Genomic DNA, 14823 nt, shown 5'->3' on the forward strand with positions numbered 1-14823 from the left:
AGGAAAAAGTGGTCAAGTATTTGGGGATTATGGTAGACTGTCATCTCAAGTGGGACATACATATAGAATTCATTTGTAAAAGGCTAAAATTTATATCTTATATATTTTACAAAATCCGTAAATTATTAAATATACAGGAGTTAAAACTAATTATCATGGATACGTTCAGTCAATTCTGCAATATGCGTTAGGAGTATGGGGGGGAACTTATGATTACATAATAAATAGGATTTTTGTCATTCAAAAAATGATAATAAAGACTATTCTGAATAGACCAAGAATTCATCCAAGCAGGGACACATTTGATGAATTCAAGGTAATGACCATACGCCAACTATATATTAAAAAAATTCTCTACTACATAAGAAAAAATAAAGATAAATTTACAATAAGGAATAATCTAGCCACATATAATTTCAGGTTAAATTTTCATAATTTATTCAACATAAATCACACTAACCTAACAATATTACGTCGACAATTAAATTATTTAAGCACAAAATTAATTAATTTAATCCCAAATGGTATGCAATTTTTAACTGAGGATAGACATGGGGCACAGATAAATAAATGGATAATTGAGACATTTTTCTTTACTCTCGATAATATTTTATAATATACATTTTTTTCAACCTTTTTGTTTACTTACGTGATTCTAAAATTTTGCCATATTTATTTTTATTATAATAATAACATAATATTTGATATAATAATATTGAACTGATGCTCACGCCCAGCGGACAGGATTTTCCTTGCTGGGTTGTTGCCTTAATGAATAGATTTTGATTTAAATATATTTAATTTATAATTTTTGTTTTGATTGTAAGCTATGTTTTATTTTTATTTCTATGAATTTCTTGAATAATTTTTTGTAAATTGTATTGATGGCAAATAAAAAGAATTGAATTGAATTGAAATTGAGTTATTTTTGGTAATTTGGATAACTTTCACAAAAATTGATATTTTAAGAAAAATTTTATTTTACTAGATCAACAATACCAATGAGAATTTATCCTTAGAATCTCATGGATTTATCTCTTACCGAATTTTAAATGTTCTGTCCCGAAAATCTAAACTTTAACCGCTCATATCTCAAAAAATTATGATTGGAAAAAAATGTTTTCCTGAGAAAACTTTTTTCATTTTGATAGTTTGATGATATACAAATCGAAAAACTTTAAAAAATATCACCAGTAGGAAGTTTATTTTTAGCCTTTGCACAGCCTTAAGAGTGTGAAACCATAGAGAAACGATAGCATATGTAGATATCCCATGGTATAGGGCAATTTATGTTGCAACTTTTACTGTTATCCCAAGCCGATAGTTCACATAGTTCTTTCCTATGCAGCTGTGTGACGCTGGTAGTCTCTCAAATTGTGCCGTTCTTACACTCTCACCCCAACAAAACAGTAAACATTTACAATAATCAAGCTTGAGATAACAGTAAAAGTTGCGACATAAATTTCCTATACCATGGGATATTTACTTACGCTATTGTTTCTGTATGGTGAAACGCGACTTTATTGCTTGTGCACTTCACTTTACTTGTTTGTCATATTGAACTGCATCAAGAAAGCTACGCTCCCACAGTATATGTATGACACGTCAGTGTAATCTAATAATTACTAATAACCTTCATCTATCAAACACAACATACATAACATACAATAAGCAAAAATTAACTATTTCACATATTATGAAAATGTATTAAAGCATTGTAAAATATATATTTTTGGTGAATAAAATATAATTCATTATTTTTAACAAAACTAAAAAGTTGATATTCAAATCGAATTTATTCACCAATTATATCAACAGTGTTACAAGAAAATAAATACATAATTTTTTGTTAAATAATTGGCAAGGAAATCTACTAATTTGTATGGACACAATACAATAAGGAATTCCCTGAGTGTTTTAAACAGTTATCGCGCGACAGTGGAGACAGCACTACCGCCTAATACTGTTTGGCATTACCACACTGGTCCAGCAACTGCACCAACATGTAGACTATACTCCGTACAAAATAACTTCTGACTTGGGATGGACATGCGCAGCAGAGAAGGGACATACAGAGGTAGGGATACAACAGCGGTGATGTTGCCGTTCAGAACCGGCCAGCATTCTCTAATTTCTAGTGAGTATTCAAGCTCTCATGTTAAAGTTACGGAGCTTCCTCTCTGAAAGCCTTTAGACGACTGACTAATCGACAAATTGGCAACAGCGCTTCTACCTTAGACTCTATCCATCACAGTAATTGACTGATCTCCCTCCATTTCTCTGCACCGCATATTCCTCCAAGTCAAACGTTATTTTGTACAGAGTATAGGCATCAGAGCCTAACGCGCGGTTTCATCAAGCTCGGTAAAAAGATTTGAACATGGTCAAGCCGGATTTAAAATGTGCACTGAAATGATCGATTGCAACTATCATCTATGTTATGTTTAGTCAAAGTTAGTAGACAGAAGGTTGGTCACTCATCTATAGTATTTTAGTTGAAATGCAATTGGAGTGGGGGAACTGCAGTCGTGACGTAGGCTGTAGTACAGAGTAGGCAGAATATCGCATTCTTGAAAATCATACGGTGACGTATAGTCAAATTATATAACACAAACATTTTCTGAAATGCAAGATTTCTGTTTCTGCTTTACAATAATTATCAAAACATTTGAATAATACAAGTATTTTGCCATATAAAAGCAAAAACCCCACCTCCTAACCTTCCCTTTCAAATCCTTAAGGTTTCTTCATCTTCTAGGTCGTGTTTATATTTTGTAGTTTGGCTATAAATCAGCTTGTGAATTACGGGGATGAGATATTTTGATTCTCGTAGAACATGTGCTCGAAAAGCAGCATGTGTTCAGTGCATTTATATGAATGAAATTCTTCGGATTTATTGGGATCGGTTCATCGGATTATTGCAATGCATTGGTTTATCAAGATTTTTTATGGGTTAATCTGAAATTATAATAGTATAACGTTGTCTACTAACGCTTTTCCAGCTTATTAACTTTTTGTGTCACGTTTTTAGATTCTTGTAAAACTTTCAACTTAACTTTATTCATACAAGTTGAATGAACTTGAAGTATTTAACAACACCATTAGAATCAGTGATTTAATCGCTATAAGTATGGAGAGTTTTTTAAGTTCTAGGTCAATCTTGAGGGGATTAAACGACGATGTATTTGAAGATACAGTGAATAAACTGTATGCTCAGTGTGGTTACTCTATCACTTTTTTTACTACACGTGACGTCACGCTGGCATTTCCCCCACCACTTCGAATCTTTCACCTGTGAGTGATCAACCTTCTGTCTACTAACGTTGATGTTTAGTGCACTCGTTGTAAACCGTACCTGATTTGGCCATGTTCAAATGTCTTCACCGAGCTTGGTGAAACCGGGCATAATTCTATCAGCTAAGTTTAGTTACACACAAATAAAAGTTCGTACGTCCAAATTCCAATAGTGGCGCGAAGAATTGAATGTGTCTACACACTCATCAATCATAAAACTCGTACGGACGCCGTGTAGTGGTCATCCGTTGTCTCTCTCGACTACTATTAATATACAGAGTGTTTCAGAAGTAGTGTCGAACATTTTAGGGTGTTGTTCCTGGATGATAGAAGACTACAAATGTCGTATTTTAGGTGTCCAAAATTCAGCGATTATCCTTAGAGCTACCATTTTGTTTTTTCACTTAGGAATTTTTATCTCAAGAACGAAATGATGTATTGATCTGAAATTTGGCATGAATATTTATGCTATAAAGACTAAACTTTGAAAAATTTTCGATGTAAATTTTCAAAATGGCGGCAATTTTAAATTTTTGATTGCAAATTTCACGAAAACCGTTCACTTTACAGAAAATTTACAAGAGACAAAAAGTTAGAAAATCTAAAAATTTCTAAGTTTAAAACAAACTGGCAGCTTTAAGGATAACCGCTGAGTTTTGGACACTTAAAATACATTTGTAGTCTCCTATCATCCAGGAACAATACCCTAAATGTTTGACACTACTTCTGAAACACTCTGTATAAGATATAGTTCTTATAATAGTAACTAACTGTAGTCTCTATACTATACACGACCACCGTCTAGTGGTCGAGATGACAGTGGCACTACTTGTCAAATGTGACCAAAGCGGCGTCTTCATACACATCAAATCTTATTCGAACGTCCAGCGTCTGCTTGGCTTTACTACCATAGGAGCTGAAGTGAATAATTAAAAATGTACGTCCACGAAATAAAATCAACAGGTCTGAACGCTAATTAAAATTTGGATGTAAGATAAAAGTTGAAACGAACGTACTTTCAAAATCGATGTGTGTGTAACTAGCATATTGGTTCAAACCATGTACCTAGAATAGCAATGTATTCTAAATACATTGGTTCAAACTAGAAATTGAAATTGAAATTCTTTATTCTCCAAAAAAGATTAACATTACATTTGTATGTAAAACATAAAAATAAAAATACATTCCATTGGAGGCTCCTCTTATGGGCACATGCCTGTGAGAGAGGAGCGAGTTGTCTAGTAGCATCCAATATACATAATCTTAAATTTAACTATTCATAGCTATGCAAAATATGACTATAAATACAATAAAAATAGAAAAAAAATATTTAAGAATAAATGGAACAAATAAAACAAAACTCAATCTGGAGAGAGGTATTATTATGAATAAAAATAAAATAAAACCAAAACTAAAAACTAAGTGGGAAGCACGGTGAGATCGACGAACAAAATAAAATCGTAAAAAAGATACAATAATATTGTTGAAAACCTGCTTTTTTGACCAAGGATCGAGAACACTCACATCCAACAAGCGTACTCATTCACCCATCAGTCACTCACCCTCAATGTTTAGGCAATATACAATAATTATTAGCCAAATCAATCAACGTTTGTAGACAGACTGTCTACTAACTTTGGAAATTAATCACATCAAACAATTTTATGCAACATTTTAAATTAAATAATAGATAAAACAGCTGTTTGAATCCAACCGCTGACCGTTAGATGTAATCATGGAATATGAAACGATTTCTTGTTAATGGATGTACGGTACCACTTCGCGTTATTGTCCTCAATCTCACGAGTGGCGAGGCTGGCCGATCCCTGGAACTGTTTCGAGCGAATATTCGGCCGAACTACTGGCCTTTGATAACAAAGGCCTGTTTGATAACTTACAGCCTGCTGTAATAAACACTCAAAATAATGTATTTCTTTGTCGGGGGATCGTTTGGTTCAGTTTGGACGACCTGCCTTGAGATTGTGCTCCATATGCTTTTGGAAACTTTTCACTTATGACATTTTTCTACATATTATCAAGGTTCGTACAGATTTATGCACCACGAACACGCGCATCTCGCTTTTTATCAGCTGAAAATATAACTGCATTTGTACAGAAAACAGTAAGATACAGAGTATGATAATGGAAAGCGAAATGCGCGTGTTCGTGTTGCTCAAGCCAGTACGCACCTCTAAATCTAACCTTTTCAATAATTATAATTTAGTTTTGATAAAAAATATCGTGAAGGTTTCTGAACTCTTCTAGATGCACCTACTACTAAACGATGATTTTTTCTGAAACATTTCTGAGAAATTGCTTGGGTCAATAAAGCAGACAAAATAAAACAGAAATAATTATAATACAGTAGTGGAGAAGAGAAATCAACAAAACAATCTTTGATGTACGGTACAACAGTTATCAGAATTTGAATTCCTTGGGAGGAACACATAGTGCTCTCAATGTTAAGAATAAAATTAGATAAACTAGAAATAAATTGTAAACTTTCCAAATAATGGAGTCATCGTTTTGATTTGAACCAGGTTGGCATGGCAACGGTGCCCCTCACCACTCTTTGCACGGTGATGCGTTCATCAAACACATTCTCTGCATTGTAGAATGCTAGCAGATCCTCAATGGCTTTATCCTCTATCTGAAAACAGAAAATTATCATGTATTGAATTTTTTAACATTTCAAGTATTAAACAATTCTACTCTGTGATTTTTACACATACTTGATATATTTAAGCATATTAGCACCATAATATGTTTAAGCATGTTAGCACCAGAATAGGATGATATTGTTAACGATAACACCTTTATGTTATCAACTACTGTACAATATTATGCGAATTCTGGCATATGTCAAACAACAGTCAAGCTAAATACTTGATTTATGATAATGGTGATTCACAAACAGTATACAAATAGAAAATTTAGGTCTAGTTGCACAAAAGTCTGTTAAGTTTTAATCAAGATTAAAGGTCACGAGAATCAATCAGAGAAGGCTTTTTTGTCATGAAGGCTTCCCTGTTTACTTCTCGTGGCATTTAATCACGATTAAAACTTAATAGGCTTTTGTGCAATCAGGACATAAACGTGCAAAACTTGTAAAATAACTGAAAGGAACGTTATAAATAATAATTAAATAACGTTATTAAAAATTATACTAGCCTTGAATAAATGAAAGTGAGAACGGGAAGACTTTAAACCTGATAATATAGTAACCTTCCTACTCTATAATATAGTAACTGATTATTGGCATAATATAATCCCGATTCAATTGTAGCCTACCTGCAATTTTATAAAAGTTAAAGCTGAAGTGTAATAACAATTTTAACAATTATATTCTATTCCTTCAAAACAATATTAATTATTACAAAGGCTTACTGGAATCAGAAGGCCTATAATATATTGGATAGAAATGGTTTTTAGGGAGTATAAAGCCGGGTCCAGATGCTCAGCTTACCAGATGGAAAATGATTCCCGGCCGATACATTTTAAGTTTGACGACTTAAGCTTGAAGACCCATCCGTTTTACCGTCCAGACGCAACGACTTACATGCTCCGACTTTTGCTTGAGCAAAAGACTGAAGCTAAACTTGAGCGTCTGGACCGGGCTTAACATACGTAATTTTTTCTAAAGCTCCCTCTTATATCAAATTCAATTCTATTGGATTTTATAGAAAATACAACACAATAATCCTTTATAAGTTGAATAAGATTTTTTACTTACTAATAAATGCCTGTAAATCAGGTAAACAAAGTCAACAAAGTACTGAGTGTAATTTAACTTTCATTGCATGATTTTATTCAATTCCTCCGCACAAAAATAATTGAACCCTTATTAGAGTAGAAAATAAATCCAAAATTAGAAATTATAAATACAGCAGAATAGGCTAAACTAAAACAAGGCATACTCGAGTTTAATTCAATATTAAAAGGAAAATAATTCCACAGCTCACAACCTTTCAAGAGTCATTACGGCTCACTTAACTTGTAATAATATACGAGTCCAATCAGAGCTTTTTTCTCAACTTAATTCAAAATATAAAAGATTAAACTATTCTTCTTGAGGCTCTTCGAATAAAACCAACATTCACAACACTTAAATTTAATTTGAAGTGAGAAGTCTGTACATGTATCATAACTTAATTATTTCTCAAATAGCTGTGATTTTCTACGTTTAAATTACCTGAGTCAGATGAAATGGTTTGCTCCTCATTTTACTCCAATTTTCTTTCTGCTTCAATTCATCAGCCACTATATCGGATAAACTAGGAGATCCTCTAGTGGCTTGAGGGGATGATGACGTCACTGAACACCTGCAATAAAAATTAAAAAAAACGTATTCAAAATTATTTTAAAACGCACATTAAGGCCGGTTGCAGACGAACCACAATCGCATATGGGATGTGGTAGCAATTATTTTTCTTGCGATTGGGGTACCACTGGTTTGAGCACTACGCTTCTCCTAGCTTCTGTACCACAATCACAGTCGCTGTGACTTTGAAAACACCCGAGTATGATACAAAAATCTGAAAACTGTTGCACTAATGCGCGTTTTCTCGAAGGTAGTGTGAAAGTCTCTCTGCGTTAGTCGCATTGTTCTGTGGTATGTCGGTCCCACATCCCACATGCGATAGTGGTTCGTCTGCAACCGGCCTAAAAGTGTAATTTTTACAAGACCGCTCTCTGTGTGTATAAACCCTAAAGAATTAACAGTATTTGCAGCTACTATGTAATGAGAGATCTAATGCCGCATCTACATGTTTGCCGAATGAAGGCCAATGTCGACCAGCGCCAGTGTGTGGATGGGTGGTTTCATTGGCCTTCATTGACCTAAGTTGGGTTACCAGGTTGAGTCATCAGGCTGGACCAGCATTCATAAATTGTAATAAAATCACTTCAATTATATGGGTTACTTAATTCAAATTAATAAAAACAATATAAAACTTGTAGGACCCTTTTATTAAAACAAACATGTTTTTAAGTTTTTAAAACAATATAAAACTCATAGTACCCTTTTATTAAAACTTTAAAACTACACGATTTATATTGTTTTTATAAATTGTAATAATTATCACTAATCAACCAATTATAACTAACCTGTCAGTTGAGGGAAAAGAAGAATTATTGTTTCTAGTTTCCCTGAGTATGTCGGTGAAAGAGGTGGTGGCTTGTGGAGGGGAAGAGACGTTGGCCCAGGCGAAGGTGGGTGGACTGGCACTGTTGGCCACTTCACTCTTGCCGGGTGACATCGACTCGGCCAAAGCCAGCTTCTTCTGCTGCTTTTGAGACAGTTTCACAGGCGCTGATCTTTTCACATTGCTCGAACTACTGAAAAAACCCAAAGATTGTCTATCAATAGAATGGCACCCACCACATTATGTATCACAAAGACATTCAAAATTCTATTAAAAAAAAAACACATTAAGAGAATGAAGGAATATCGAATAGCCTGACTAGCTCACGAGTCCATATTGTGCATAAGCCAAGTTGACAATTGGAAAAAATGTCTGTGTTGCCAAATTGTGCGAAATTTCAATCTTTTCATACAAGTTGATAGCTGGATGTATTCAATGTGACAGCACAGTCGATGCTGAGTTTGAATAAATTATTAATATATGATAACGTTTGAATACATCCAGAAAATGTATTAGTCAAACCAGGGATTGAACCCGGAACCTTCAGATTATTAAGCCAGCAAGTAACCCACACGGCTAAAGCCATTCCTTTGATCATATTCTGGAGTTACTGTGATAAAATTTGAATTTAATTTCTAGAAGATACCTGTATATAAATATAAATTCTATAAATAATAACAGAGACAAACAAGAGACAAATAGACAAACTTACGCTTATCTTTTATCTATGATAATAGTCTCATCAATGTAGGAATATCTCACCTCTTCTTTTTCGGAGTTATTTTCAAAGAGCTCAACTGTTCGGATAGTTCTGGAAAGCTGGATGTGTCTGAGAGAGATTCAGTGAGGGACGGGAATGACTTGTCGTCAAGAGTGTCTCCGGATGAGTTCTTTCTATTTCTCGACAGACCTGAAGCTGAGCCCGGCAGTTTTATGAATAGACTGGGATCGAAGTCATCATCTTCCAGTTGAGCGATCACATGCTGAAAACATATCAGTTCATTGATGAATTATTTCCAAAGATGGTGATATTATCTAAACAAAGTTGAATTTAATGATATTGATCACCTGGTGAAGTTATTCAAAACCTTAGATTTTGTTATTATAGGCTAAATAATATCAGGAGACCGAGCTTCGCTCTGGAGTGTTGGAGCATAGAAAATTTGTAACGAAAGATTGAATTTATACTTTATATTTTTTAGTTATTAATTTTTTCAGTCATAAAATTATTTTTACAGTTATATGAGTAGGCACAACAGGCTTATGCCCAAAACTGTCCCTTTACAAATTTATATTACAGCCTAAATCAAAATCTAGGTTAAGCTACTATCACTTATCAAAATAACAATTTATTTACACTTCAAAAAACAAACACATCATCAATTACAAATAGATATACTATGAATTCGATTTAGAATGATATACTATGTTTGCTACAATATTTGTTAATATACTATTTACTTTTCTAACAGCATCTAGTTACTATTTTGGTCTTTCTGAAGTAAACATGTTTTCTAAAAAAAGATAAATACAACAAAAATAAGTTTTTCTTGCTGGATTATTCCTCTTGTGTTTTCAGCTGAGGAATAACCCACACATGCACTCGCTCACTCACTTCCATTACAGTATCGACAGACGACAAAATTTTCAGCTGTTTTTCCAAACGTATTTATACTTTTAATGTCCTTCAGCGAGTTATCCCAGGGTTGAGACCTAGTGCAATTGAATTTTCATAACATAAACCTACTTTGTTACAAATTTTGTGAGAATCGTTAGAGCCGTTTTCGAGATCCAGTCACATTCAGATATGTATAATGATATGTATACAGATATGTATAAACATCTAAACATATCAACAGAAATTGCTCGTTTAATAGTATAGGATAAAACGAACAGTAGACTGCCCTCATTGTTTACATACTATTTCCACAGAAAAAGAAGTAAGCAGAAATGAAACTCCCGCCCAATCCGCCACTTTATTTCATATTTAATGGAGAGATCGTTTTTCCCTAGTTATCACTCTTTGTCATTACACAGAATAGGAAGTAAGCAGAAATAAAACTTCTATCCAAACCGCCACTTTCTACTATCCTTAATGGAGGAGTCTTTTTTTTGTTATAACTCTGTCATTACACCTCCATTAACGATAGGAAATGGCGGATTGGGTGGGAGTTTCATTCCTGCTTACTTCCTATTCTGTGCTTCCTGCTTCCTTCTTGTATACCTACTTCCTTTTCTGTGTTATTACAGTTGATAGTGAAAGTTGTAAAATTTAAACAGCTAACATGACAGGAATGTGATTATTGATTGTATCCAAATGCAGAAAAGGTGATCGAAAGTAGAGATTAGGTAATAGAATAGAATAGAATTTTTATTAGTCATTCAATATTTACAAAAAATACATCGACTTCGTCAAACACCACACAATTGAACAAAGCTGATAAAAACTTCGATTAAACCACGGAGAGCATTCCATACATGTGAGACTGAAGCTGAATTGAAGGAGGAGAATAAAAATTATAACTAAATTAATTAAAAAAGATAAGAGGTTAGATAATAATACTTTTGAATTGTACCAAGCAGAGCATTCCATACAGGTGAGGCTAAAGCTGAATTGAAGAAAGAAAATGCGTAGTTCAATCTTCATATGAAGTATAAATCATCTACTTTTATTTTTCTGTAGTGTCTTCTATAATTCGCAAATTATTTTTATTCACATACAACGTTTTAGTATTGTTAGAACAAATTATACAAAGAATGTAATGCTGGCAGAGAAGAGCATAAGATGTGTATTAAAATATTCATTTCAGTGAAATTTTGTTCGATTTTTTATGTTTTATCTGTGAGCCAATATTTTAGGCTATTTTATATGTTATTTGTAAAATTATTTCATCAATCGATAATTCGAGAAATTCAAGTTCAATTATTCCCTAATTGATTTGGTGAAGGAGATATTTAATTAAAATTCCACACGTGCTGAACCGAAGCCTGGACCCGCCGCCGATCAAACGAATTTGATCTAAAGGAAAAACCACGACCGCCAAGGAGTTTAACGTGAGTTTTGAAATTTGGGGCCCAATCTACGCTTCGAAAGAAATTACAGTGCAGAAAATATAAATTTTTCTTTGTTAAATTAATGGCCACGCCGACAAGCGCTTATTGATTATTAAGATCTTAGAATTTATTGGTATAGAATTATAAGAACTTGTAGTTGATTAACTATCCTCCGCTGCCAGAACCACGACCCCGAGCATTTTTAAAATCTTTTATAATATTTTTTTTTATATTCTTCAAAAAAAACTGTTAAATTTATCAATCATAAAATTCTGTTGAATCATGCATGGTGTCATGCGAGTACAAGAAAACTTCTGATCATTTTATAATATTAAACTATTTTTAATCTGTAAATCAAGCTCTGAATCTGCACTGTCAAATCATATATTTTATTATATTATATTTCAATTTTGTTAATTCGTCTTCTGAGTTCGATTATTTCTTAAGCCTGTCAATTATTGTGTCTGACACGTTCTATATTATCAAGAACCGATCAAGTACGATCATTGAAATAATTGAATTAAGCTGGATATTGGAACAGATCTAAGTGGATGTAGTGTGTGGGGTCAGATCGAGATTACCTATTCTCTGTCCTTACCTGCTCATATATCAGCTTTTATCTGTTACCAACCTCGACTTAGTAGCGAATTCATCGACTATATAGCAGATGCAGCTGGAGATCATATAATTTCCTACAATAGAGCATAAAGCCCAACAAGACTCTGTTCTCGAAGTATATTCCGAACGATATCTGGTCCCAGTAACCTATCTTAATCCTTCGGAACTTATTAGAGACGCAGTCCCGTAAATTATCTACATCGGGATTTTTGCTCGACCTGATTTGTATGATTTTATATGTTGTTTCATCACAGGTAATAGTTCTAAGATATCTGGATTTAGTGTTTAGCAACCACTCCACTGCTTATAAAAATTGTTATCACTATACAATCTGTCATAAGAAGAATCAAGGGTGAGCGAGTGTTTATGCCTCCCGCGATTCAGACGATTGTATCGAATCTTGTAGTGAATCAATCAGTCTGGTATTCAGTTAGCGTCCACGCACGCATTTTCAAAATTTATAACCTCAATACTGGTGACTCAGTACAAGATTCATTATACGTGTATCGACCTATCCTTGGAGGTGAGAGTAACTCCCCCAGGAAAAGCTTTACATGATTATACGTGTGTGAGGCGTTTTAAAATACCGCTTTACAACATCTAAACATATCAACAGAAATGCTCGTTTAATAGTATACGATAAAACGAACAGTAGACGGCCCTCATTGTTTACATACTATTGTCACACAAAATGAAGTAAGCAGAAATGAAATTCCCGCCCAATCCGCCACTTTATTTCATATTTAATGGAGATATCGTTTTTCCCTAGTTATCACTCTTTGTCATTACACAGAATAGGAAGTAAGCAGAAATTAAACTTCTATCCAAACCGCCACTTTCTACTATCCTTTCTCCTTTCTACTATGGAGAAGTCTATTTTTATTGTTATTACTCTGTCATTACACCTCCATTAACGATAGGAAATGGCGGATTGGGTGGGAGTTTCATTCCTGCTTACTTCCTATTCTGTGCTTCCTGCTTCCTTCTTGTATACCCACTTCCTTTTCTGTGCTATTACAGTTGATAGTGAAAGTTGTAAAATTTAAACAGCTAACATGACAGGAATGTGATTATTGATTGTGTCCAAATGCAGAAAAGGTGATCGAAAGTAGAGATTCGGTATTGTAATACCACAACAATTGAAAAAACTGATAAAAACTTCAATTAAATCATGGATAGCATTCCATACATGTGAGATTGAAGCTGAATTAAAGGAAGAGAATAAAAAATATAACTAAATTTATTAAAAAAGATAAAGAGATTAGATAATGATAATTTTGAATTAAACCAAGGAGAGCATTCCATACAGGTGAGGCTAAAGCTGAATTGAAGAAAGAAAATGCGTAGTTTAATCTTCATAATATGAAATATCATATATGAAGAGCATGAGATATGTATTGAAAAATCATCTAGGCTACTATTATTTTTGCATTGTGTCTTTTATAATCCGCAAGTTATTTTGATTCACATACAACGTTATTGTATTGTTGGGAAAAGTTACACAGATACTGTAATGCTGTCAGAGAAGAGCATGAGATATGTATTAAAATATCCATTTCAGTGAAACTTTGTTTAAGGAGATTAAAAAATATGAACAGGAAAAATACATGGTTGTTTCATGAGCTCTTCGTACTCATTGTTAAACAAAGTTTAACATTGAATGAATTGATTTGTAAATCATGTGATAATCATAAAAACTTTCTAAAATAATTGTGAACAAAACACTATCACGTTTTTCCGCAATCCCTCAATACCATAAAATATAAATATGTACAGGAAAAATGTATGGGTATCATGATGGCTCTTCGTACCAATCGTTGACAAAACAAGTTAAACATTGAAGGAATTGACTTGCAATTCTTTATTCATTTATACAATAAGTACAATATCAAAATGATAGGGAGAGGTAAAATAAGGTAAACTTGTGCTGTTCCTCTCCCAAATTTAGATAACACATAGTCCGAAATAGGTTAAGTCTTGTAGTTCTTCAATTTACAATATTTTCAGTCCTCAAGTATTTTCACAAATATTTTCAAATTTAGATGCTTCAATTGATGGAATAATCATCAAAACATCCTAGATTCGTGAACGAATACTATCTAGAATGAATTATAAAAAATAGATAAATCATTTCGATAAATGCCATGACTCACGTTTTTCAGCAATCTCTCAACACCAGGCGACGACTCGTTCTCTTTGAGGGGTTCGGGGTTGTCGTTGAGTGACCTGGACAGCGGTGACTCGAGCGTCTTCTCCAGGTCACGGATGGAGCCGACAGACTCGTAGCGCCGCCTCTGCGCTTCGTTCGTGCTCAGTTTGGGAGTGCGCTGCTTCTTCTTGGCGGCGACCGGAGTGGACGCCACAAAGCTTTTGCCGGCCTGCTGCAGGCCAGGCACATAGTTCTTCAGCCACTCCGACTCCCATCCCAGATCTGTTTCAAACGTTGTAATATATGAATGTCATGCTCATGATACATGAGGCATTGGCAGAATGCGCGGCACTGCAACGCTAATGAACATGTTTGTTGTAACTTGTGATGTAATAACTAGGCTACCGTATGTCTAATAAACTAATACAAATGAATAAGTGTTTTAATAATAATAAAACATCCAAAAACGAGAAAACGGTAAGAAAACATTGAAAAACGGTCAACTGCTACAAAGAAACAATTAGGCCTGAGGCCAGCCACTAATGTAACGTTTAATCGGTAATT

The 14823-nt window shown here is 33.9% G+C and overlaps 1 protein-coding gene across 1 annotated transcript in view; it reads right to left on the bottom strand.

Moving 5' to 3' along the window:
* Positions 1 to 5634: 5634 nt before the first annotated feature.
* LOC111044427 (inhibitor of Bruton tyrosine kinase) overlaps positions 5635 to 14823 on the bottom strand; it is a 38416-nt gene continuing 29227 nt past the window's right edge. Inside the window, exons 18-22 of the mRNA XM_039419881.1 lie at positions 14264 to 14541; positions 9201 to 9421; positions 8401 to 8631; positions 7487 to 7616; positions 5635 to 5944 (exon numbers count right to left, since the gene is read on the bottom strand). Coding sequence (XP_039275815.1) covers positions 5813 to 5944; positions 7487 to 7616; positions 8401 to 8631; positions 9201 to 9421; positions 14264 to 14541 — 992 coding nt within the window. The 3' untranslated portion in view covers positions 5635 to 5812. The remainder of the gene's footprint in view (positions 5945 to 7486; positions 7617 to 8400; positions 8632 to 9200; positions 9422 to 14263; positions 14542 to 14823) is intronic.

Source organism: Nilaparvata lugens, chromosome 1 (genome assembly GCF_014356525.2).
Source record: "Nilaparvata lugens isolate BPH chromosome 1, ASM1435652v1, whole genome shotgun sequence".
NCBI lineage: Eukaryota > Metazoa > Arthropoda > Insecta > Hemiptera > Delphacidae > Nilaparvata > Nilaparvata lugens.